The sequence below is a fragment of the Bufo bufo genome, chromosome 6 (genome assembly GCF_905171765.1).
Source record: "Bufo bufo chromosome 6, aBufBuf1.1, whole genome shotgun sequence".
NCBI classification, from domain to species: Eukaryota; Metazoa; Chordata; class Amphibia; order Anura; family Bufonidae; genus Bufo; species Bufo bufo.
This window is the reverse complement of record NC_053394.1, coordinates 273,243,099-273,268,648: the sequence shown is the minus strand read 5'-3', so window position 1 is coordinate 273,268,648 and position 25,550 is coordinate 273,243,099. Positions and strand designations below refer to the sequence as shown.

At 45.8% G+C, this 25,550-nt stretch overlaps 1 protein-coding gene across 1 annotated transcript in view; it reads right to left on the bottom strand.

The window, feature by feature from the left end:
- Positions 1 to 25,173, bottom strand: part of SAR1A (secretion associated Ras related GTPase 1A) — a 29,599-nt gene extending 4,426 nt beyond the window's left edge. The window contains exons 1-5 of the mRNA XM_040436554.1: positions 25,017 to 25,173; positions 10,734 to 10,806; positions 10,515 to 10,634; positions 1,594 to 1,659; positions 380 to 483 (exon numbers count right to left, since the gene is read on the bottom strand). Of these exons, the coding sequence (XP_040292488.1) occupies positions 380 to 483; positions 1,594 to 1,659; positions 10,515 to 10,634; positions 10,734 to 10,791 (348 nt within the window). The 5' untranslated portion in view covers positions 10,792 to 10,806; positions 25,017 to 25,173. The remainder of the gene's footprint in view (positions 1 to 379; positions 484 to 1,593; positions 1,660 to 10,514; positions 10,635 to 10,733; positions 10,807 to 25,016) is intronic.
- Positions 25,174 to 25,550: the final 377 nt, after the last annotated feature.

Sequence of the window (25,550 nt, the reverse complement as noted above, 5' to 3'; positions counted from 1 at the left end):
TAGATAAATGCTGGCTAAACCTGTCCATTTTGGTGGAACCGGACGACCTTATGTGTATGTGGATCTCCCGACTTCCCTGATGGATCTCAGCTGCCTGATCCTTTTGTTCTCAGGGAGATAAGCCACCATCAAGGGTCTCCTGCAGCAGCTTTCTTCTCTATCCCCATTCAGTTCATTTGCATGCTTGGCAACCATTATGGCCGGCCTTCAGATGCCTTAAAAGTACTATAGAGTACTTTAACTTCAGAAAAGTTGCTCTAGGTCAGTAATAGTTTTTATAGAAAGGGTTCATATAGTATTACTTCTCATTATTGGTGCACTTTTTGGTATTGATGACTTCTTTGGTATGTAATTATTTGTGTGAATTGCAATATCTTACATTGAGCTCCACTTTGGACTCCATAAGGCGGGAAGTGTCTGCACAGTCCACAAGAAACACAATTCCATTGATTGCTGGTAAGTAGTTCTTCCAAACACGCCGAGCTGAGGAATAAACAATTAAGATGAAAAGTGCATTGCAATTTTATATTCTTATTGTGCAATGGCACCTGCATCGAGATAAGGCTGAGACTGAACGCAGTTATTAAAACAGCCATGGAGAACTCCACTTAAAATTCTGCCAGCAGATCTTGCTGCTAATCTGTAGTAAATCCACAGCTAAAATATCTACGTATACAGATTTTGCTATGGATTCGTAATGGATTTCGCCCATCTGTAATGAAAGTGAAATCTGCAGTTCAATTCTCATCCACTCTGCTGCTACTGTATTCCGCTGCAAGACTTCCTCAAATCTACCCCAACGTCTTACAGGGCCATAAAGTTAAATCACTAAATGGACTCAATGCCTCTACTGATGCTGAAAGGTTCTCTTCAAAGCCAAATTCCTGCTTACTCCATAGAGCTACATTACAGGTTCAGGGGATGAACTAGAGGCTCCTGAATGTAGCATGGTTTAAAGGGGTCATGCCAGGATTGAAAATCAGACATCATATAGTACATGATAATCTCTTTCTAACGAAGCTAGAACCAGCCCTGTACCTCACATGTATCCATAGATCTCCAATTGTTCTGCTAAATTTATTTCAGGCTCGGCGCTCGGGAGAGATGGGGTGGGGGGGGGATGTCCTTTCTGCTGCAGCTCTCTCCCCACCACAGCTCAGCGGGTGTGTCCTTTCTGCTGCAGCTCTCTCCCCACCACAGCTCAGCGGGTGTGTCTTTTCTGCTGCAGCTCTCTCCCCACCACAGCTCAGCGGGTGTGTCTTTTCTGCTGCAGCTCTCTCCCCACCACAGCTCAGCGGGTGTGTCTTTTCTGCTGCAGCTCTCTCCCTGTAACTATCAAAGCTTCTAACAGTAGATATAGCTGGTGGCAGTTGAAGGAGGGAACAGCATGTGTGCGACCACCTCAGAAAGTGGAAGTGCACACTACTATACTGATTAAACACCAAGGCTTGCCACTATAATAAAAGTAAAAGCAAACATCTCACTTTTTATGCAGAATTATATTAAAATAGCATTTTAATGGTGGCCCAACCCCTTTAATCTCTCTCCTGTGTCTGATAATGAACAAATGCGTGCGCCAAAAAGAATGCCCACCTTGTTCATGTCCACCAAGGTCAAAAGTTGTGAAAGTCATTCCAGCAATCGTCAATTCTTCTGAAGCTGTAGGTAAAGATAAAAGGGCTATACTGTAAAATACGCAGCATGAGATTACACAAAGGAACAGGTAAAGCGGAATTCCCCTTTCAACAGCATTTTCATTACTTCAGGTGCATTTACACCGCCCAATTGTCAGGCAGATTATTGTTCCCAAGTCGTTTCCGATAATCCGCTGGTGTAAAGGTGCCGCAGATCACCCGACGAAGGAACAATACGCTTGTTTATCGAGTGAGTTCATCTTTCATGCAGAAACCTCAATCATTTCTGGGCAGCAGATTGTGCTGTGTGAACAGGATCTGCTGCCCAGAAACAATGATTCTGTAGTCCCCATACAGTGGAGGAGATCGTTGCAATGCTTCATAGGTAAAGAGGCTTTAAAGGGTTTCTGTCACCCTGCTAAACTCATTTTTTTTTTTTGGGCTAGTTAGATTGCTCATAGTGAGATATAGCAGAATATAATGGTATTACTTACTTTCATGCGGCCGATTCTTTATAAAACGAACTTTTATGATATGTTAATGAGGGCTCTACCAGCAAGTAGGGCGTCTACTTGCTGGTAGCTGCTGCAGAAATCCGCCCCCTCGCCGTGTTGATTGACAGGGCCAGCCGTGATCTCCTCCTCCGGCCGGCCCTGTCAGTAATTCAAAAATCGCGCGCCTCGCGTCATTCGGCGCAGGCGCTCTGAGATGAGGAGGCTCGTCTCCTCAGTGCGCCTGCGCCGATGACATCACCGAAAGAGAAGACGTCATCGGCGCAGGCGCACTGAGGGAGTGCTGAGGATACGAGCCTCCTCATCTCAGAGCGCCTGCGCCGAATGACGCGAGGCGCGCAATTTTTGAATTACTGACAGGGCCGGCCGGAGGAGGAGATCACGGCTGGCCCTGTCAATCAACACGGCGAGGGGGCGGATTTCAGCAGCAGCTACCAGCAAGTAGACGCCCTACTTGCTGGTAGAGCCCTCATTAACATATCATAAAAGTTCGTTTTATAAAGAATCGGCCGCATGAAAGTAAGTAATACCATAATATTCTGCTATATCTCACTATGAGCAATCTAACTAGCCCAAAAAAAAAAAAATGAGTTTAGCAGGGTGACAGAAACCCTTTAAGGGTCCATTCACATGACTTCTTTTGATCCGCAACCAATCTGCAAAAAATGTGGATCAATTCATTTCAATTCAATGGACCCTAATGCACACTATTCGCTCATTCAGCTGGCCAATATTTTTAGCTTGTAGCGAGCTTGATACTCTTGTAGGCTCTAGGTGAGACTGCAAGCTGCATTAACTGCCAGCTTGTATTTTGCTGATGCCAGAAACGGGGAATTTGAAAATTTTTATACACTCAATGAAGAAGTTTTGTAAATGGTCTTAATAGAAAAATTCCAGTCATTTTGTGCCTACCGCTCCTGTACTGGCATATATCTCTGTGACAACAAACTAGAAACCAACTCTTTGTAGTCTGATCCTGCAGTTACGGCATCCTTTTGGCTCATGGACATGACCGTAAGTTTGGTCTGCATCCGATATATATATATTTTTTATTTTCTTTTTTTTGCAGATCGGATGCAGACCCTTTCATGTCAATGGGGCCGCAAAAGATGTGGACAGCACACAGTGTGCTGCCTGCATCTGTAGGTCTGTTCCGCGGCCCCGCAAACAAAAAAAACAACATGTCCTATTCTTGACAGTTTTGTGGACAAGAATAGGCATTTCTAACAGAGTGGACAGTGTGGGACACACACGACCGGTATCGGTGTTTTGAAGATGCACAAATTGAGGACTGCAAAGTGGACATGGTCGTGTGAATGGGCCCTAAAAGAAAAGTTCCACCTCTAAAAAAAATGTAAAAAAAAAAAAGTTTACGGTTGAAAAGCATATTGAAAATTAGACACGCCAGTCATAATAACCCCTGGAGGATCGGCGCTGGTATCTACATAACTTTGGTGCATCCAGCACCGCTTCTAAATGTAAGACAGCTTCCTAGCTGTCTTACATTTAGACTATTTTCTGCACCCGTCCCGTTCCCCGCTACGCTCACTTTTTAGACCTGGCGCGAGTGGGGAGAAGTCACAGATTGACCCCCTTAGTAAATCATTTGCTTTATTGTTCTTATGATGCTTTCAAGTTAGGCTACTTTCACACTTGCGGCAGAGCGATCCGGCAAGCAGTTCCGTCGCCTGAACAGCCTGCCGGATCCGGCAATCTGCATGCAAACGGACAGCATTTGTAGGCGGATCCGGATCAGTCTTACAAATGTATTGCAAGAACGGATCCGTCTCTCCAGATGTCATCCGGAGAAACGGATCAGTTATATATTTTTTTCACATTTTTTACCGGTCTGCGCATACCGGAAGGACAGATCCGGCATTGCGGTATTTTTTGTGCCGGATCGGGCACTAACACATTTCAATCTAAATTAGTACCGGATCCGGGCATCTGATCCGGAATTTTGGACGGAGATAATACCGCAACATGCTGCGGCATTTCCTCCGTCCAAAACGCCGTTCAGTGACAGAACTGAAGACATCCGGAAGCATCCTGAACGGATTGCTCTCCATTCAGAATGCATTAGGATATAACTGATCAGTTCTTTTCCGGTATTGAGCCCCTAGGACGGAACTCCGTGCCAGAAAAGAAAAACGCTAGTGTGAAAGTACCCTTATTCCGTTTCGCTATTCATAGCAGCTCCATTATGGTTTGGTTCATCTGACCAAACAGCTTAATTCTGTAACTTTCATCTGAGCTCCCACAATGCACTGCTCTCTGATAGCAGCAAGGAGCGCAGCAGAATTTTAAAGGGCATCTGTCAGCAGATTTGTACCTATGAAACTGTCTGACCTGTTGCATGTGCGCTTGGCAGCTGAAGGCATCTGTGGGTGCGGCAGAACGAGTAGAGCCTCTAGGTGTAATGGTAACGCCCTCATTGCTCTTAAAAGGCCGATTTGCATAACATTCTCAGCAGTGCGGGCACATATGAACATGGGACCAACACAGATGCCTTCAGCTGCCAAGTGCACATGGAACAGGTCAGCCAGTTTCATAGGTACAAATCTGCTGACAGATGCATTTCAATTTATATCCGAACAGCCATTAAATGGTTCACAAGGTTTAACAGCATGTTAATGGACACTTCAAGGAAAGTCGTCACCGGCGACCTTTCTATCAAACGGTTTTCATAGACACAGTTTTAGTTCACCTGACAAAATGGATTTATTTTATGCACTTATATAGCGGTACTATATTCCACAGCACTTTACAGACATTATCATCCAACTGTCCCCTAAATTCCCTATCAGTATGTCTTTGGAGTGTGGGAGGAAACCAAAGTACCCGGAGGAAACCCACGCAAACACGGGGAGAACATACAGACTCCATGCAGATGTTGTCCTTGGTCGGATTCAAACCTAGGACCCCAGTGCTGCAAGGCACCAGTCCTAACCACTGAACCACTGTGCTGCCCATGACTAAATGCAGTTTTTCTTTTGGTGATCTGAGACTCCATTCCCGAGTCATGATACTTTTTCTTAATATACAAATTAGGCCTTTGGTGCAACAAGGGCATCATCCTTGCTCTTGCTGTTCAGCTCCTTTCTGTGGTCAGCACCTCCCTCACTGTTTTGATTGCCAGAACCGGGCAGTGGCAAAGCAGAAAGGCCAACAAAAGCAACGGTGATGCCCTCATTGCACCAAAGGCCTAATCTGCACAGAGACAGTTCAACAAACTAAAAACAGCATTTTAATAATGTTACCAAAGCTATGGGTCTATGCAAGGTTCCCTTTAAAAGCATAGTCTTAAAAATGGCCACCCATGTAATGCCACCAGAGCAGGAGATGCTCTCCATTCTGAGTCACAGGAGGATACCCCACCTCTCCTGTCTGTATGGTGATGGGTGTTGTCTTCATATAACAACCCCTATATAAAAAAAGAGAGAATAAATCAATAATAAATCAGGCTGTATTTTTGCATACACAAAATGTATTATCCCAATAAAAATGTTAAAATGTTAAGCATAACCTTATTCCATATCAGCATATATACATATAGATAAATATAATGCGGAGCTCGCACATACATCTATATAACTGGAGTACTCCAATAAATGTGACCTCTTTGCTTTCAATGTTATCAATTATCGCCTATCTGCAAAAATTCGACTACTAAATAATCGTATAACTTTGTGCGATTTTACCAGTAGTTGGAACCTAAATGGTTCGAAGGAATGTCCTGGTTGCGATTTTAAATTATGTAAATTCGCGCTCAAACAGCGCTTCCAGATGGTGGATACCTCGCCTTCGGCCCGTACTTATTCACTGCTGCCTCATTCGCCGCGTACAAAGGATCACTGCGAATGAGGCAGCAGTGAATAAGTACGGGCCGAAGGCGAGGTATCCACCATTGGGAAGCGCTGTTTGAGCGCGAATTTACATAAAGCTCCGCATTATATTTATCTATATGTATATATGCTGATATGGAATAAGGTTATGCTTAACATTTTAACGATATTTTTATTGGGATAATACATTTTGTGTATGCAAAAATACTGTGAGCCAGCCTGATTTATTATTAATTTATTCCCTTTTGATCAGCTAGTAACTGATAGGCTGGTCTCCAGTAGTTTGCTGGTGGAGCTTCTCTAGAATTTATTTACCTATATAAAGAGAACCTGTCACTACAAAATGTAGTGCAATCTGCTGGCAGCATGTTATAGAGCAGGTGGAGCTGAGCAGATTGATATATTGTGGGAAAAGATCCAGTAAAACGTGTAATCTATAGATTTAAATCTCAGCTTTTTCTGACTTTAGCTGTACACAGGGGATTTGCCATCAGTGATTGATGCATATAGGAGGTGTCAGCCACTGATAGCTGTACAAGGGGGAGGTCTTAAAGGGGTTATCCCATCTTAGACAATGGGGGCAAATTGCTAGGCTATGCCCCCATTGTCTGATAGGTGCGGGTCCCACCACCCACACCTACAAGCAGAACGGAGCCGGGAAGAGTTGTGGCTGGAGGACCCCGGGATCTGTCCACCACCAGGCGCAGCTCCCCGCCTCTCCCATTGAAGTGAATGGGAGCGCACCGCGCATGCGCGGCCACCGCTCCCATTCATTCCTATGGGGCCGACGGAAATAGCCGAGCCAGCGCTCTGCTATTTTCGGCGGCTCCATAGAAATAAATGGAGGGCGGATGCACACGCGCAGTGCGCCCTCCTCAACTTTCTCTGCTCCGTTCTCCTTGTCGGTGCGGGTCCCAGAGGTGGGACCGGCACCTATCAGACAATGGGGGCATATCCTAGCGATATGCCCCCATTGTCTAAAATGGGATAACCCCTTCAAGTATAGAACGAGCAGAGATATAAATGTATAAGTTACAGGTTTTACTCACTCTTTTCCCACAAAACTATATCATTCTGCTCAGCTCCTCCTACTGTATAACATGCTGCCTGCAGATTGCACTGTGGCGGCAGGTTCTCTTTAAACTGTGTAAAATGTCATTTAAATGTAGTTTTCCACTCAATTTATGCAAAAATTTTAGTAGAATTGCAAATACTGTGCTTTACATGTTGCTCATTTTTCCTTTTTTATTGATATGTATTTCTTTTGGTATGCTCTGAATATCCTGCAGGAAGCCCCAGGAAACAGACAACGAGTTGGCACCATTCTGCTGTGAAACATGTAACTGTATAACGGTCATCTGAACTCCCACAATGCATTGCTTTCTGGTAACAGAAAACCAGCAGATCCTCTTTATAGAAATGAAAAGGAGAATAAAACATGATAGTACAGGATTTAGAAAAGCAAATATTTTACGTAATTTTTTTAACACGCTACACAGCTTTTAGCAGGGGAATGTTTTTGTTCTAAGGGTATATTACACTGCAGATGCTGAACGCATCCATGGAACCCCATTCAGACTCTGTTTTTGGCATTTGTTAGGCCGGTGTACCTTTTTTCCAAATGTATAGGAAACCATATATTTCTATACAGGTGCTGCCACAAAAAGACAAAAAAAACATTTACGATACAGGGGCATTTAATTTGCAACTGACCACTGCAGCCAATCACTGACAGCTTTGCCCAGTGACTGTGTGCAGTGATAGCGTGTAGTCAGCGTCTCCACTGCATCCAGGTAAATAGAGCCTGGTGGGAAGAACCAGAGTGGCAGCACAGGATGTGCCAGGTAAGTACTTACCAGTTCTATATTGCAGACCGATCCTTTTGAAACCAATCCCTTTAAGTTTAGCTAGATCTATTCTAATAGCTCACGCAATAGAAATTGTGCGACAAACATACAGGCACGTGAGCCATAGCCATCAGCAGATCTTTCATTTCTCTGTATCCAAGATCCTGCCCGCTCCTTTAATCCCTCTATATCCTATGTCTCTAGTACACTATCAATGTGATCTCCCCGAACATCCAAGTATAGAACAGGGCTAAATGTAGCTGTGTGTGGAATATGAGCAGCTGCTGGAAGACACTGCAGCTTTCTCTGGGTGCTGAATGGAGACGTAAAACTCCTTCCTTCACTACTTGGTAATTCACTACCAAGAAAACAACAGCGACGACCATATTGTCGTCTAAAGGGAACGTTCACAAAACATAGAAATCTTTTTTATTACTCCAAACACAAAAACGCCCTATTGTTTTGTGTTTGCAGCTGCTATGCGGATTTAAACATCTCCATGGTAACAGACTACAAACACAGTGTAGTCTGATCCTGTATTTAAATTGCCATCCACCTGTCACCTTCTTCTTGCTAACTTTTCAAAACTCGCAAGAAAGACAGATAAAGGACTCATCCACAAGTAGTCATTTTCACTTCAATAGAAATGTTGCGGGGCCATGGAACGGATGTGCACAACACACGGTGTGCTGTCCGCATCTTTTGCGGCCCCATTGAAATGAAAGGGTCTGCATCCGATCTGCAAAAAAAATAAAAAATTATCGGATGCAGACCAAACTTACGGTCGTGTCCATGAGCCAAAAGGATGCCGTAACCGCAGGTTCAGACTACAAAGAGTTGGTTTCTAGTATGTGGTCACAGAGATATATGCCAGTACAGGAGCGGTAGGCACAAAATGACTGGAATTTTTATATTAAGACCATTTACAAAACTTCTTCATTGAATGTATAAAAATTTTCAAATTCCCCGTCTCTGGCATCAGCAAAATACAAGCTGGCAGTTAATGCAGCTTGTAGTCTGACCTAGAGCCTACAAGAGTATCAAGCGTGCTACAAGCTAAAAATATTGGCCAGCTGAATGAGCGAATAGTGTGCATTAGGGTCCATTCACACGTCCGTAGTGCATTGCGGATCCACAATACACCCGGGCCAGCACCCCCATAGAAATGCCTATTCTTGTCTGCAATTGCGTACAAGAATAGGACATGTTCTATTTTTTTTTCCCGGAGCCGCGGACCGGAAGATAGGTGGCGAGCTCCGGAAATGCGGATGCGGACAGCACACTGTGTGCTGTCCGCATCCATTCCTGCCCCATAGAGAATGAATGGGTCCGCAGCCATTCCGCAATTTGCGGAACAGATGCGGACACATTATTATGGACGTGTGAATGGAGCCTTATACGGCAAAACGCCACAGGACTATGAAAATGCAAGGCAATCTGCAGGCAAGTTATAGAGCAGGAGGAGATGAGCAGATTGATGTGTAGTTACACAGAGAAGTTTTCAGCATAACATGTAATTTATTATACATTTATATCTCTGCTCCTTCCGAGCTCAGTAGTTAAGTGGATTAAGTTGTCAGTCTCTGACTGTCCAACTGGGAAAGAGAGCAGAAATTTGAGAGAAAACAACAACAACAACAACAACAACATGCCTGTCACTGTAACTATTACTAATAATAATGGAGCATCTTTGCATATAATGCTATGCTGTGCCATTCCTCTGTTATTCCCTGTAGTTCCTGAATGAACTGCCAGCATGTCCAACTGAGTGCTGCCAATATTAGGCTGTGCCCCCCCCACAACTAGTCTCACAGTAGAACCTTTACCGCAGACTTCAAACTTTTTGTAGGAATAGTAGAGGAATGGCACACTGTAGTCATAAGGATAGATGCTCCAGAATTGTTATTACATGGGGAGTGCATGTAGTTACTAAACCAGACATGTCAGGGGAGGTGAGGGAGGACCTGTGTCAAACTAAATGTTGACGTAGGGAGACCTGAAAGCTGCAGTTGCAGCAAAGGAGCTGGAACCCAGTGGCAGGGATATGGCAAGTATGAACCCTTCCACAGATCGGGCTATGCTGGGGGAAGGTCCCCCATGGTGTACAACCCCTTTAAGTGAGCAAGCTGCTCTCACTTTTCTAGAAACATGATATTCTGTATTTCTGCAAGACAATTTCACAATACCATAAAACTGAAATCCTTCCAACATTGCACCTGTCCAGAGGGCGATGACTGTGCATCTACACAGGGGTCACAGTAGCTGCCCTTTTGTAATCATTGCTTTCCATGTCTGTGTGCTCCCCATTAGGGCCTCATGCCCACGACCGCATCTGTTCTGCGGATCGGATGCAGGCTCATTCATTTCAATGGGGCCGCAAAAGATGTGGACAGCACACCGTGTGCCGTCTGCATCCACACATTCGTTCTGCGGCCCCGCAAAAAAAGATAGAGCTTGTCCTATCCTTCTCCGTTATGCGGACAAGGATAGGACACTTCTACTGAAATGAAAAAGAAAATGTCGGCATGCAGACGGCTGGGATCTGTGTTTTGCGGTAAACACTAAGGGGCATGTGCCTGAGGCCTTACTCTAATATGATGCATCAAATGCTTCATACGGAACAACCAGCAATTTATGAAGGACATCTGCACAGCGGAAGAATTCTAGAATGCATACTTGGATGTAGTGTGGGGACGTGCTGGCCAAGCCGGTCATCCTTCAGCATGTGTAGCAGCGTGGTTTTACCAGCATTGTCCAAGCCTAAAAATACTAGTTTCCCACACTTCTTGTATAATCCTGCAAGAAAATGAACAAGAGAGAGTGTAAGAAAATGCCGATACAGAACGGGCAATCAATGCCCACAGAGAACATAAAAGATGACCCCTAAATACTTACCTAAAAACTGCAGGACACTGCTGAAGCCGTTATATAACCACTCAAGTATGAAAGACATTTCTGAATCTGTGTCCTGAGGGAAAGCAGAAAAAGAAAGAATCAGAGGGGAAGAAAGCTCAGCCCAGACAGGGTATATAAGGGGGTCTTCCCACCATGGATGGCCATTGTCAGAACTAAGAGGTCTATGGCGCTATACACACTGCCATTTTTATTTTTTTTAAAAGAGTTAACGAATAGCTGTCGTCAAAAAATAGGACATGTCCTATTTTTGGCCGTTTCCATGGCTAGACAGACCCCACTGAAATCAATGGGCACATTTTTAAACGGCCGTTAAAAACTGGTAAAAGTGCCTTTCGGGGGGAGGCAATAATGGGTGGAATTTATTATACTAGATGGGGCACTATAAGGGCCATTATTCATACTGGGGGACACTATGGGGGGGCGTTATGTATACAGCGAGGGCACTGCAGAGTTAATACATTAAAAAAACAAAAAAAACAATGGTGTATCCCTACCCCCCCCCACGGTCAAGTGAACATAGCCGTAATGAAGCAGTCTGGAGGCTATGCAGTTACAAGATGCTTTCTAGTTGCCCCCAAGCATGCCATGCAACACCCGTGATGCATCCTGCCTGTTTTGAGACCTCAGAGACATCAAATGTAAAGTTCCACGTGGGGATTTATGGTATGGATTTTCCATCACAAAATTGTTGTCTGAAAATGTGAAATATTTTACAGTAGCAGCAAAGTGGATCAAATTTAAAGGGATTCTCTGGGATTTAAAATGGCCGCCAGCAATATGTCCCAGAACGTGGGCAGAACTGGTTGCTACGACTTGCAGAGCTGCCTAGAAGGGTGAGGGTGTGTGGCCTCATTACACAATGCGCTCGAGCAGCCGCATATAATACATATTGGCGCGCTTTCCTGTCAGGCTGCTGAGCCATGATGGCATATCATAGGCAGGATAACATCATTACCATCTACTGTAGAGAGGTGCAGTGAGGCCCAGACCCTAGACAGATCTGCAAGTGGTGGCAACCAGTCCTCCTCACATTCTAGGACAGGTTTGCGGGCGGCCATTTTAAATCACTCCTGAAGAACCCCTTTAAACAGCTGTCCTCCACCTGCATGGAGAAAGTGACCTGGAGCGCGGATATGCAGTTTACCCTCTGGATTTCACCCTTTGCAATGTAGAGGGTGAAATCTGTGGCAATTCTGCAGCAAAATCAAAATCGACATACAGATTTTCCTGCAGATCCACAGCCCAAACTGTGGGGGGGTGTTTTTACGCCTTGTTATGCCTCGTGTGGACGTACCCATATGAAGAAAAGTTCTGCAACTTTCTAACGCACTTTGTACTGTTTGTAGTATCGCTCGTCGGCGATCATCTGGCAGTCTAATATTGTCGCCGATTGCATGATGATCACGCGGAAAGATCAGGATTTGCTGGCAGCAGAATATGCTAATTATGATCTGCTGCCGGCAAACCACTGTAGAGCATGTGGACAAGCAATGGCATAGCGATTGCTCCTCCCCATGTCGCTGAGGAGATGCATGTAATAGCAGAGGTCTCCAAAACAAGCAAGCAGGCGATTTCCGGGAGGAACGCTACCCTCCCGACAACAGTCTGTGTGATTGGGGTGTCTAATACACCCTTAAGTCTTTTTCAAGATCACTGCTTGCTGTAAGTGATCAGAAAAAAAAAAACTCTGCTACTGAAAACCTGTCCTTAGTGCCTTCACACAGCAGCTGTATGATACAATATAATTGTAGGTGGGAGCTACCAAGTGATTGCTGCCATGTTAGCTCACAGGAGGGCGGTCTACTCTCCTACACTGTAGCAAACTGCCGCTGTGGACAGCACTAGATCAACTTAGTTTCAGCCTCTGAATGAAAATGGCAAGAATGAGAACGGATTGTGGAAATGGTACAAAAAGGAAAAAAAAAAAAGTATGCAATAAAGTTGCAGAACATTTTCTTATACAATAAATAAAACCGCACTATTGTGCCCTTTTAAAAGAGAGCAAACTTTAATCTTTTGGGCTCCATTGGCCTCACTAAAGTGAATGGATCCACAGAGGGATAAGTCTGAATTTCGTTTTCTGGTGGAAAGCTCAGCGGAAGGCTACAATGTGATGTGAACAGCCCCTTAGAAGTAGCTTTGATGGAGGTTTTAGAATCTTTTCTGGATATCACTGGAGATCTAGCGATATCACACATGAAATAAGTTCCGATATGGCGGCATAAATTTATAGAAATGTGGTTTGCTGCAAAAAAAATAAAAAATGAATGGTAAGTGCAAAGTTAAATCCTGAAGGAGTGAAGACGACCTGTCGTTGCGATTCCCCCTCAGGGGAACCTAAGGGATCAGCTGTAAAGTCAATGTTTTGCTCATGGTCCTCCATATGGCGAGTACTGGGATGCTGACAGCACTGGTTTCTAGTCACCTGCTGCATCAGAGACACAAACAAGGCCGGCGTAAAATTAGCATGTGCAGATACTGCTGACTGTTATGTGACACCCGCGTGTACTTGTGAAATGACTCATGCTGAATCTCTGCGCACATCAGAGAGCACACAATTGCCACCGCTTCATTCACATGGCGGCAGCATTAAACACTTTACCTTGTCCTACCGGCTCCCGCCCCACACCCTCCGATGAAGTTCAAATTATAAGCCAAATCAGCAATACCAATCATGATGCGCTGTATCGGGCTGGGACAATTTCCATGCCATATCCTACTACAGGACTGGTCGGTGAATGTAGATGGGATCCATGGTCACCCGCTGACTTGAGTGAATCATGGACATCCATGGTCTTTAATGACTTTAAAGGGTTTCTATCACTTCGTATGCCATAATTAGCTCTCAGACACTAGCGATCCGCTAGTGTCTGCTCTGGCCAACCATCCTAATATAAGAGCTTTTTGGGCAGCCGTTTTGCTAAAAAAATAACTTTTATAAATATGCTAATGAGCCTCTAGGTGCTATGTGGGCGTCATTAGCACCTAGAGGCTCCGTCTACCTTCATACACAGCCACCGCCCAGCGCGTCCCTCCAGCCCGCCCATCTCCTGATGAATGCGATCCTCCGTGTGACGCAACGGACGAATTCTCGCGCATGCGCCGTGCGCGGCTGTATTCGGCGCATGCGCAGAGAATGTCTGACCGCTTCCCTGCTCAGACATCTCCACTGCGCCTGTTCCTTGGAGCACTATGACATCATCGGCGCAGGCGCAGTGGAGATGTCTGAGCAGGGAAGCGGTCAGACATTCTCTGCGCATGCGCCGAATACAGCCACGCACGGCGCATGCGCGAGAATTCGTCCGTTGCGTCACACGGAGGATCGCATTCATCAGGAGATGGGCGGGCTGGAGGGACGCGCTGGGCGGTGGCTGTGTATGAAGGTAGACGGAGCCTCTAGGTGCTAATGACGCCCACATAGCACCTAGAGGCTCATTAGCATATTTATAAAAGTTATTTTTTTAGCAAAACGGCTGCCCAAAAAGCTCTTATATTAGGATGGTTGGCCAGAGCAGACACTAGCGGATCGCTAGTGTCTGAGAGCTAATTATGGCATACGAAGTGATAGAAACCCTTTAATGCGTGTCTTCACACATCAGCGGTTTTCCATGGATCGTGGGTTCGTGGTCGCCCCTTGGAAGCATGCCCTATTTTGGCCTGTGATTACGCATCCCTCAAGTACATCATAGTCTACGAGTCCGTATAAACCAAGGACACAACATGGACGCTATCCATGTTTGGTCTGTGGTTTCCACGGATGGTTGGTAGAATACGATTTGGAAATTAATTTCCAGCCTAGCAGTGTCTTTGGAACACGGATGACACATGGACCAAACACGGATCCTTAACAGAAGAACCACTGACCATCTTGACCCGGATGTCATCACGGACGTTTGAAAGAGGACAGTTAGACCTGGTGTCACAAGTTAAAACTATATGCTGCAGCAGCTGTGGACAAAGGAGCGGTTTAGAAATTACCTCACTGAGCAGAACCTACCTACCCATCCCTCTTTCATTTTAAAGGGGTTATCCCATAAAAAGAAAAAATGTAAAAGAAAAAAAAAGAAAAAATGGACATCAAAAATCATATAGTACATGACAATATCTAACAAACTTAGAACCACCCCTGTACCTCACATGGATCTGGAGATCTCAGCTCAGGAGGTGTGTCCTTTCTGCTGCAGCTGGGGGCAGTTGAAGGATGGAAATGAGCATGCGTGTCAACCTCAGCGAGCTGGACAGAGAATTTAGAAAAAGGGCGCTACATAGATACATGTCAGTGAATCGCTCAGCGGCTATACTAAAATGTTTTCATTTTGTGCAGTTACAAAAAGTTCAGGCGCTGGTTTGAAAAATGTAGAATATTTTTTGTGGGACAACCCCTTTAAAGAGGACCTTTAATGGGTCCAGACATTATGAAATAACTAGCAGGCTATGTAGGGCACTGTGCAGGGATGTAATATTGCTTACTAGTTTGTCTGGGCGCCGCTCCGTTCGCCCGCTGTGCCCCCCCCGTTCATGTTTCCCGCCTGGTATGCTAATAGGGAGGAGGAGACTCCAGGGTTTCTCAATGGGCGTCTCCTTCTCCCTGTCTGTAGCGCGATCCAATCACAGCGGAGAGCGCCATAGCCAGGGAGGGGAGTTTTTTCTCTCCCTGGCTGTGATTGGATCGCGCTACAGACAGGGAGAAGGAGACGCCCATTGAGAAACCCTGGAGTCTCCTCCTCCCTATTAGCATACCAGGCGGGAAACATGAACGGGGGGGGGCACAGCGGGCGAACGGAGCGGCGCCCAGACAAACTAGTAAGCAATATTACATCCCTGCACAGTGCCCTACATAGCCTGCTAGTTATTTCATAATGTCTGGACCCATTAAAGGTCCTCTTTAAGTCACGGACACCTGCTAGTGTTTGGGGACTTTTCATCCAATCACTAAGCTGACGATATAGTCAAAAGGGGTAATCCAGCCTTGCACCCGACAACACCTAGGGTACTCCTCCATCCCCCTGAACACACACACACACACCTTCCTGTCTGCGGTCCCAACCGCTGCAGGACCAGGAGACGGCTTGGTCCCAATCAAAGGCCTCATCAGTGGTGTACTGCCGGAGTCGCTGTGACTAGTGAGGGTTGTGATTGGCCACTGTGCTCACAGAAGGGAACCAGAAGCGGCCGCAAATGCAGTAGAGCAGCGGCAGGAATGTGCTGCTTTATTATATGTCCAGGGGAAGAACCCAGGGTTGCCAGCTACAAGGCTGGACAATCCCTTTAAGTGAAATGATGGATTTGGCTTATCATTTTAGGGTATTATTACACATGTGGCTTGAGTCACGAGTTCTGCACTGAGGTTACCACAAACTGCCGGCCGCACCTGACCCTGCCAGCAAACATAGGTGCAGCCCAGCAATCATCTCTAACACTGAGTGTGAGCGGATTAGGTCCGGATGCGTTTAGTGAAAAATGCGTGATTTCGCAAGCAAGTTCATTCAGTTTTGTATGCGATCGCATTCAGTTGTTCAGTTTTTATCGCGCGGGTGCAATGCGATATAATGTGTTTTGCACGCGCGTGATTAAAAAAACTGAAGGTATACAAACAACAGCTCTTAGCAACCATCCGTGAAAAACGCATCACATCTGCACTTGCTTGCGGATGCGATTTTCATGCAGCCCCATTCACTTCTACGGGGCCAGCGTTGCATGAAAAACACAGAATATAGAACGTGCTGCGATTTTCACACAACGCACAAGTGATGCGTGAAAAACAACGCTCATGTACACAGCCCCATTGAAATGAATGGGTCCGGATTCAGTGCGGGTGCAATGCGTTCGCATCACGCATTGCACCCGCGTGGAAAACGGGCTCGTGTGAAAGGGCTCGTGGGGGTGGTCAAGAAAATAAAAGAACCAATACTCAACTCCCTGACTGTCCACCGCTCCCATTCCTTTGGGGTCATCACACTAGATATGCCACCACTGCCGGTGTTGAGAGGGGAACAGGAGCGGTGAGGGATCTGTCAGAGGAGTCTCACTGCCTTAACCCTTTCTGAGCCCCTCTTGCATTGCTTCTGCAACACGCTCCCATCAGACTGCTGCTTTCTCCACAGAGGGGATTTCTATTACCATACAAGAAAAGAAAAAACACTTCATGCAGCGTCTGACTCTACACTGAGGGATAAGCAAGCAATCCCTGTGCTTTTGGCATTTGCCACAGTTTAACTCCACACAGGACCTTTATTGCACAATGACTCAACAAATCCAGAAAACATTACTGAAATGGTTGAACTCGCATGAACGGCTCTAAGCAAGCATGATACGGCTGATGTGTCGGACGGCCAAAACCAGTGCAGGATCCAGGCAGAATTCCACAAAAAACGTCTACAAAAAGTTATGTGATGTTACAAGGACTTTAGGGTAGGTCCGCCCTGGACGGACACACTTTCCCGCTCCTGGCTGTCGTACATTTTTTGTCTTCATTCCAGTAAACTGGCGTGAATGGAGATAAATGTGCGGGGCCCGATGGCCCTGCCCCTTAGTCTGAAAGTGGAGATGGTGTCGCAGTGCTGCTTAAAAAGTAGCAAACACAGGGGCTGCGACTTTTAAAATTGTCCCCCCCCCCACCTTATTCTTTTCGAATAGATGTAGTTTTGTCCATTCATACACATAGCTACTTTCAGAAATCTGTCAGACGTCATCTAATCACTCATATGTATTCTCGCTATGTCCTGTTCTCCTGAAACGGGAGACCAGCAAAAGTCAGAATTCACCTTTGTCATATAAACGGATAAGGCTACTTTCACACTGGTGTTTTGGTTTCCGTTTGAGAGATCCGTTCAGGGATCTCACAGGCGGTCCAAAACGGATCAGTTTTGCCCTTAATGCATTCTGAATGGAAAATTATCCGCTCAGAATGAATCAGTTTGGCTCCGTTCCATCTCCATTCTGCTTTGGGGGCGGACACCAAAACGCTGCTTGCAGAGTTTTGGTGTCCGTCTGACGAAACTGAGCCAAATGGATCCGTCCTGGCACAAAATGTAAGTCAATGGGGACGGATCCGTTTTCACTGACAATAGTTTTGGCTATGTTAAAGATAATACAAACGGATCCGTTCTGAACGGATGCAGACGGTTGTATTATCTGAACGGATCCGTCTGTGCAGATCCATGACGGATCCGCACCAAAAGCGAGTGTGAAAGTAGCCTAAGACAAAAAACCACATTCTGGAACTTGAGCTCGGTACAAGGCAAATAAGGCCTCTTGCACACGAACGTTGTGCATCCGTTCCGTGCATTGGGGACCGCAATTTGCGGCCCCCAATGCATAGGCAACATCCATGTGGCAGCCGGGACACATCAAGGCTCATTCAACTTGAATGGGTCCAGTATCCGTCCGCACCGCAAAAAAAAAAAAAAAATAGAACAAGTTCTATTTTTTGCGGTGCGGAGGCACGGACAGAAACACCACGGAAGCACTCCATAGTGCTTCTGTGGGGTTCTGATCCGTGCTTCTGTTCCGCATATCCGTGAATGGGTCCACATCCGTGATGAGGAGTGCACACGGGCCGCGATACGGCCACGGGCACACAACATTCGCGTGCAAGAGGCCTAAAGCAAAGAATTTACAATGTCTTATACGTGTTCTGCATGTGGAACGTGAAGTGAAGAGTCCCGTATAAGATCAGTCACGCCGCTAGTGTTTATTACTTTAGACCGTGTTCACATAAAAATAACATACTTTTTTTTTGCACTTTGTGTTTTTGAAATACAGGGGGGGGGGACCTTAAAACTAAATAGTGTTTGTAATGCAGATTTTGGCAGTATAGTTGAAGCAGACGGGCAAAGAACCGCACTGTGGGTCAAGTCTTGCAGATTTCTTAAAATCTCATCCCCATTGCTGTGGATTTGCTGCGTGTAAATCTGCAGTGTTTATGCCACGTGTGAGCATACCATCACAGAGTCTGACAGCAGTTCTGACCCCTCAACTGCTGACAGCTCTACAGAGGCGACTAGAAGAGCAGCTGAAGCTATGTGCACTGTCATATGCAGGTTCCATGGCAAGTGCCGAGGGTCAGTGCCCTGAGCTCTCTTGTCTGCGCTAAACGCTCCTCAACCCCTCCGATTGGCTCTAGTGGTCTCCTGACTGGATGCTGGAGCTGCCAAAGCAGAGGTAAGGGAATTGGAAGCGTTCAGCGCAGAGCCCGGGACACAAGACATAACAAGAACCCCTCCAGAGCCCTTGTGGTTGCAGAAGGACTGTCCAGGCATGCTGGGAGTTGTAGTTTTGTAACAGCTGGAGGGCCGCAGGTTGAGCATGCCTGTTTTAAAGTGTCAAAACTGCTGACGACCCCTTTTTAACTGCTCCTCCATACAGATTAAAGGGGTTGTCTCACTTCTGCAAGTGGCATTTATCAGGTGGATGCAGTTAATACATGGCACTTACTAATGTATAGAGATTGTCCATATTGCCTGCTTTGCTGTCCGGATTCATTTTTCCATCACATTATATACTACTCGTTTCCATGGTTACAGACCACCCTCAAAACCATCAGTGGTCAGAAAAAGCGGCAGCCTCTGGTGGCCCGGGACCATGGGAGCACACATAGGCTAGTTCTTTTTCCTATAGTGTGCAAGCATGACCACCGCTGATGGATTGCAGGGTGTATAATGTGCATATAACGAGCAGTGTATAATGTGATGGAAAAATGAATGAAGTCAGCAAAGGAAGCAATATGGATAATAACAATACATTAGTAAGTGCCCTGTATTAACTTCCTCTACATAATAAATGCCACTTGCTGAAGTGAGACAACCCCTTTAATTCACACGAACGATATAAAACTCATCGGTGTCCTAGATGCATAAAACAAACATTTTTTATTTAACAGACTAGACATGGCGGAATTCCTCTTTTTCCTCACGGACCCATTCACGCAAATGGGCGAGTCTTGCATGAAAATTAGACCAAAATGGTGCGGGCCGCCATTTTCTGGACATGTGAATTGGCCCATTGACTATAATGGAGCAGTGTTCAGTCCGGGTGCCTTTCGTTCCACACTTGCTCGTCTGTACGAGCCCTAACAGTCTTGGATTTCATCTCCATACCATGTGCATCCCATCATACAATTACACAACGCTTCAGTTTGGCAATAGGTGTATATTTAGGCTCATTCACATTAGCGTATTGCTTCATTTTTTATAGGATCCCTGACCTTTTTCATTAACCCCAATGACATTTAATTTGTCCATCGAGTTCTATTTTTTGTCCAGCATGCTACACTATTCACTCAAAGAGCAGTGGAAACCTGATGGGAAGGAACTAGTGCAAGTGTGAACAGGGTCCAATACCAGGACGTTATCATAACCGCTCTTTACATTACAGATGGACACCTGCACAAGACTGTGTATGCGGATGTCTAGCAGCTGATGAATGGGACACATTGTAGAACTGTATACAGTAGCTGATAACCCGGAGCTGAAATCTGATGTGGCGCATTCACCAGGATTAGTATCCGGTTACATTTCTTGTATGAATTCACTGAGATACACGCAGAAAGGTTAACATTTCCTTCGCCCCGGTCCATTTACACTGGTGAGAGACATTGCAGACCAGCCACAATTACAGCACAGGACCCATCTGCACAATGAGGGCTATGGAAATGGATGTACTGTGCCTTAGGGGACGGCCACACGGTCAGGTTTCTGCATGCAGTGATGAAAGCCAAAACCAGGAGTGGATTCAAAAAAGGAGGGGTCATAGCTGTCCTTTATACTTAATGATCCACGCCCGGATTTTGGTTTCCAAAACTGCATCAGGAATCCTGACTGTGTGATCGTACCCTTAAAGGGGGTTTATCCTAGAAAACAAAATTAAAGACTTATCCACAGGATAGGTCATCATTATCACATCAGCGGGGGTCCAAGTCCCGGTACCCCCGCCAATCAGCTGTTTTAGGGAGCCGCTGCGCTTACCGGATCTCTGGCGAGTACTACGGACTCCCGGCAGCTTTTCAAGCACAGCGCCGTACATCGTATAGTGGCAGTGCTTGGTATTGCAGCTCAGCCTCATCGACTTGAATGGGGCCGAGCTGCGACTCTGCCATGTGACCGATGTACAGTGATGTCACTGGCTGAGGAAGAGGCGCTGATGGAGGTGTTGGACCACTGCCGATCTATCCGATATTGATGATGTCAGTAATATATTTTCCTGGATAACCCTTTTAAAAGGTCATGTGTATGCAGATTGGACAAGTACATTTATAGTTAATCTTTGAAGGAGTTAGGGCTCATGCACACAACCGTATGCGTTCTGCGGTCCGCAAAAAACATGGACGACATCCGTGTGCATTCCGTATTTTGTGGAACGGAGCAGCTGGCCCCTGATAAAACAGTACTATCCTTGTCCGTAATGCGGACATGTTCTATTTTTTTGCGGAACAGAAATACGGACACAGAATGCACACAGAGTAACCTCCGTTTTATTTGCGGACCCATCGAAATGCATGGTTCCTTATATAATCCGCAAAAAAAAAAAAAAACGGAACGCACACGGAAAGAATATATGTTCATGTGCATGAGCCCTTATCCTGTGATGGGAAAAAAAAAACGAAACCAATAAAATCTCATTATTTATCACTAATATGTATTACACATTAAAGACGTGCATATTTCATTACTTGCTGAAGCCCGGTTGGGCACCCATGCTGTTGAGCCAACTACTTCTCTTTTACGCCCTATTGACATGTCCGTGATGACATTCGCGACATGGTCTGTGGTTCATCCGTGAAAAATCTGGTGTCTGTTTTTTTGCCCTCCGTATTCCACAGAATTGAAAATTTATTTGCAGACCACCATCTAGCAACCATCCGTGAAACACGGATGCCATTTGTGTTGTGACTATTTTTCACAGAACCATAGACTATAATGAGCGTGATGGATCCATAAACACAAACAAAAAATAGGACATGTTTTCATGGTGTAACCACGGACCGTGGTAGAGCACGGATGTGTGAACACAATAAAATCGTATGTGTGCTGTACATGGAGAACACAGACAGCCCCTGTCCGTGATTCACTGATGGCAGAATAAGGCATTAGGCAGGATTTGGTCTCAGTACATGCTGAGTGTCTGCAGGACTTGGCATATTCGTGTTCCCCGCCGCACCACTGCTATCGCCAACCTGCACTACAGTGACTGCAAGGAGCAGACACTTGTATTTGCTTAAAAAAAAGCGTGGCCCTTACCTGAATACAGCCACTTGCCCGCCCAGAAAAAGTTTCTGTGGTGGCCCTCAGTCTGCTGACCAGTTTTTCTGTGGTCAATTGCTGTCTGCCTAACACACCTGCAGTCCCCAGACCAAATTACACCACCCTCCACTTGACATGAAACCTGCACATCCTTGGTCTACCCAACGGAAAGATGGCAAACCCGAGTAGCGACACACGAAAAATGGAAACTATGATTCTCTTAAAGGGGTTATCTGGTTTGTGCCTGCAAAAACCACTTCCGGGATCATGTGCCATACATCCTAGCCTGGCATCAGAACCTGCAGCGCATGTCTGAAACTCTCGCTAGCACTGTGGTAAGAGATTCAGACTCGAGCACGCACTGCGGGTTGTAACCCGATGTTCGGTACACCATTCCAGAAGTGGCCGCCGTATGGGATCGCTGTGCAGCCTGGATAACCCCCTTAAAGGAGGTTGCCTAATTTAGAAAACCCAATTTTCCTATACCCTTTTAGGGAATTCTGAGATAACAGAGGGGGATCCCCATTTCGGAACCCTTTGGGCAAGAGCGTTACAAAGAGTGTCTCTCAGTCTGGAGGACTTGTCCTCTCCTGCATTACCAACTCATTGATTTGAACTAGCATTCTGTAATGCTGCATATCCCCAGCAGAGGCGCTGTAGAGAAACTGGATTTGCTGCCACATTTGCCTACAAATTACAGCTGATCACTGGGGGTTCCTGCATGCAGACACTTAATCGTAATCAAATGGCCCTTCTAAAAAGTAGGGACTGTCCAAAAAAAGAAGAACCACTAAGAAAGTGGATGTCAATAAAAATCCCAACTTTACTAAAGACCGTTTGCCCCCTTTGTTGGCTGGTTGGTGGGCCGTTTAGATGGGCCGCCAATTGGCTTAATGAACGTTCCTATGAACATGTGCCCCGATTATTGGCAGGTCCAAGAATAAGAACCTACACCAGAAAATACTCCAAAACGTTAGGGATTAATAGCAGATTTTAAGCACAGTGGCTTTGTGGATCCTGGGGTTTGTCCAGCACTGTCTCACAATACCGCCCTAAAACCTTGGCTTGATAAATAAGACATCATGTGCTTGAGCTTAAGGAGCAATAGATATAACGTTACACCAAGCACTCGCACATACAGCTCGACGTGTTCAAGCTACCACATTAGTAGTCCATAATTATTTGCATCACAATTATAGTGTAGGGCCGGCTTAGATTTGTTCCTGTGATTCTGACCCGATATGAGCCAAAGTACTCATCTTACATCTCACGCACATTACTTGTCTTACAGCTCTGTACAACCTTAGGCTTTGTTCACACGGCGGATTTGTCTGCAGATTTCCCATTTCAAGGGGAGTCTGCAATGCTTTCCATGGGGGCCTGGATTATTTCCACAGTTTTCCAAACTGCGCCAAGGATCTGTTTTCCTTCGCATGGACATTAAGAAGACCACAACCCACGGACAAGTCCCACTGAATGGGGCTAAAGCCAAGGCAGTTCTGCCTCATTTAAAATGTACAACCACGGCAGAAACCTGAGGCTTTCTAGCTCAGATTTTGAAGCTGGGGAAAAAAACAAAACAGAAAAACAAACAAAAAAAAAAAACACTGCGTTGGAAAAAAGAAGCCACTTTTGATCCATGAGTGTTGGATCTAGAGGGACCTTCCTTTATATTTCCCATACCGTCTAAATCCACTTCTGCCTTTGGCTCAAAAAGAGGCATGTCCACACCTTATTCAAAACGCAAGGTTTGATCCCAAAACATCTTGTTACAGGAAAACCCCCAAAAGAAGCATCTCAACAGGCTTTGTCCTCTTCACCGAGTGTGTACGAGTATTAACCAAACATCATCTCTTGAAGATCCAATCTGTCTTTTAGATAGTTCTGCTCACTACTGTGTCCTGATGAGAAGCAATCCAGCGCTGAACAACCCTTCCAAAAATCATCTAAGGGGGGAAGCCAGAACGTGAACCATGCTGTGGGGTAGAGGTTTTGACCCAAGTCAACACCCACAAGTACAATGGTGACAAGTAGGAGCTCAGCCTATGAATCCTTGCTTCAATCCCTGTGTGGCATTCCAGATCTTCAAGAAATAATTTCTGCTGAACATGCCAAAGCAGCTTTCATATTCCAATTCAGATCAATCATAATTACTATGACTGAACATGAAAAATTACTTCCAGAATACATTTACCATATGCCTACAAAGAAATAACGCCCAAGTGATGCCAACAGTATCTTCTGCTGAGCTATGTCAAGTATCACCTGGATATGGGTCAACAATTAACGTAATCCAGACTGACTTTGTAGAAGACGTTTATACACCACTGAGGACTACTACCCGTCATTAGGACAATACTCTTTAGATTTGGCCATTTTACAGAGGCACAACTACTAGACACTATTCACCCACTACAATCTGGTGGTCCGGAAATATGGTGGCTTCTAAAGTATGACACTTCGGCACTTTGAGGACATCAAGAAAATGCCTCATCCAGATGGTTCTGTCCCGTCGATAGGTTCACTAGGACTACGGCAACTGTGGACCTCAAGACGGGACTATGATCAGACCCCAGAATGTGGAACATTCCCTTGGAAATGTATATTTACCTACGATCAAGACAAGTGTACCATAGCAAATTATTCTGATGGTGGAACGTCGGCCGGGCTTAAGATCTACAATGCCCTACATAGTCCTACACAACCACGGTGCCAACAGATAACACACCAGAAAATATTAGCAAAGGTCTTATAGCTTCCAAATTTCCCCACTGGTCACAGGCGATGGTCTTCTGAGCACACACACATTGATCACCAGTATGGGTCTACAGCCATTGTAAGGTCCCCTGCCCTGTAGCAGGATGTGGTGGCCTCATCTCCATACATCTGCCTGATAGGACTATGGCTGGATCCCAGTGTGGCCACGTCTTATTAGACCCGGCCCTGCTGTATGCGGCCTCCCCAGCACTTGTCTCCCCGATCATGTTCCGCCACCAACATCTGCCTCCACAGACCACATTACCTCCTTCCGTCTCTCCGCTTCTCCCCTTTCGTACCCGGTGGCAGCGGCTGTGGCGACGACTCCTCCTCTTCTCCCGGTCCGGGGCCTTGGACACTAGCTTGTAAAAGAGAAGAGACACCGGAAATACGTAGCAAAAAGGGCAGCCCGGACTGACAGCAGGAGGGAGAGCGGCTTCTTCAGGGCGCACTACGCATGCGTAAAGGGTTTGGCTAACGCCACAGTGCCGACTGGGCATGCGCAGTAGCTATAGGTATGCGTGTCACCGACGAAGCAGGCAAGAAGTGCAAGCCTGAAGATTACGAGTGGTTCGGCTGCGTGGCTCTTCTGGGGTCATGTGACCTAGTGATGACGTAGTGACTTGAATGTCACAGGGAGTCTCCGACTTCTTGTTTTTCGTCTTTTAGAAACGAGCTTGTCAGGGATTTGGTTCACAGCCGCGTCACTCACTTACCACTCCTTATTTATTGTAGCCAGCGAATTCCTGAGAATATTTATGGATGTATTTTTATCGGCGCTGTCAACTAGTGTGTACAA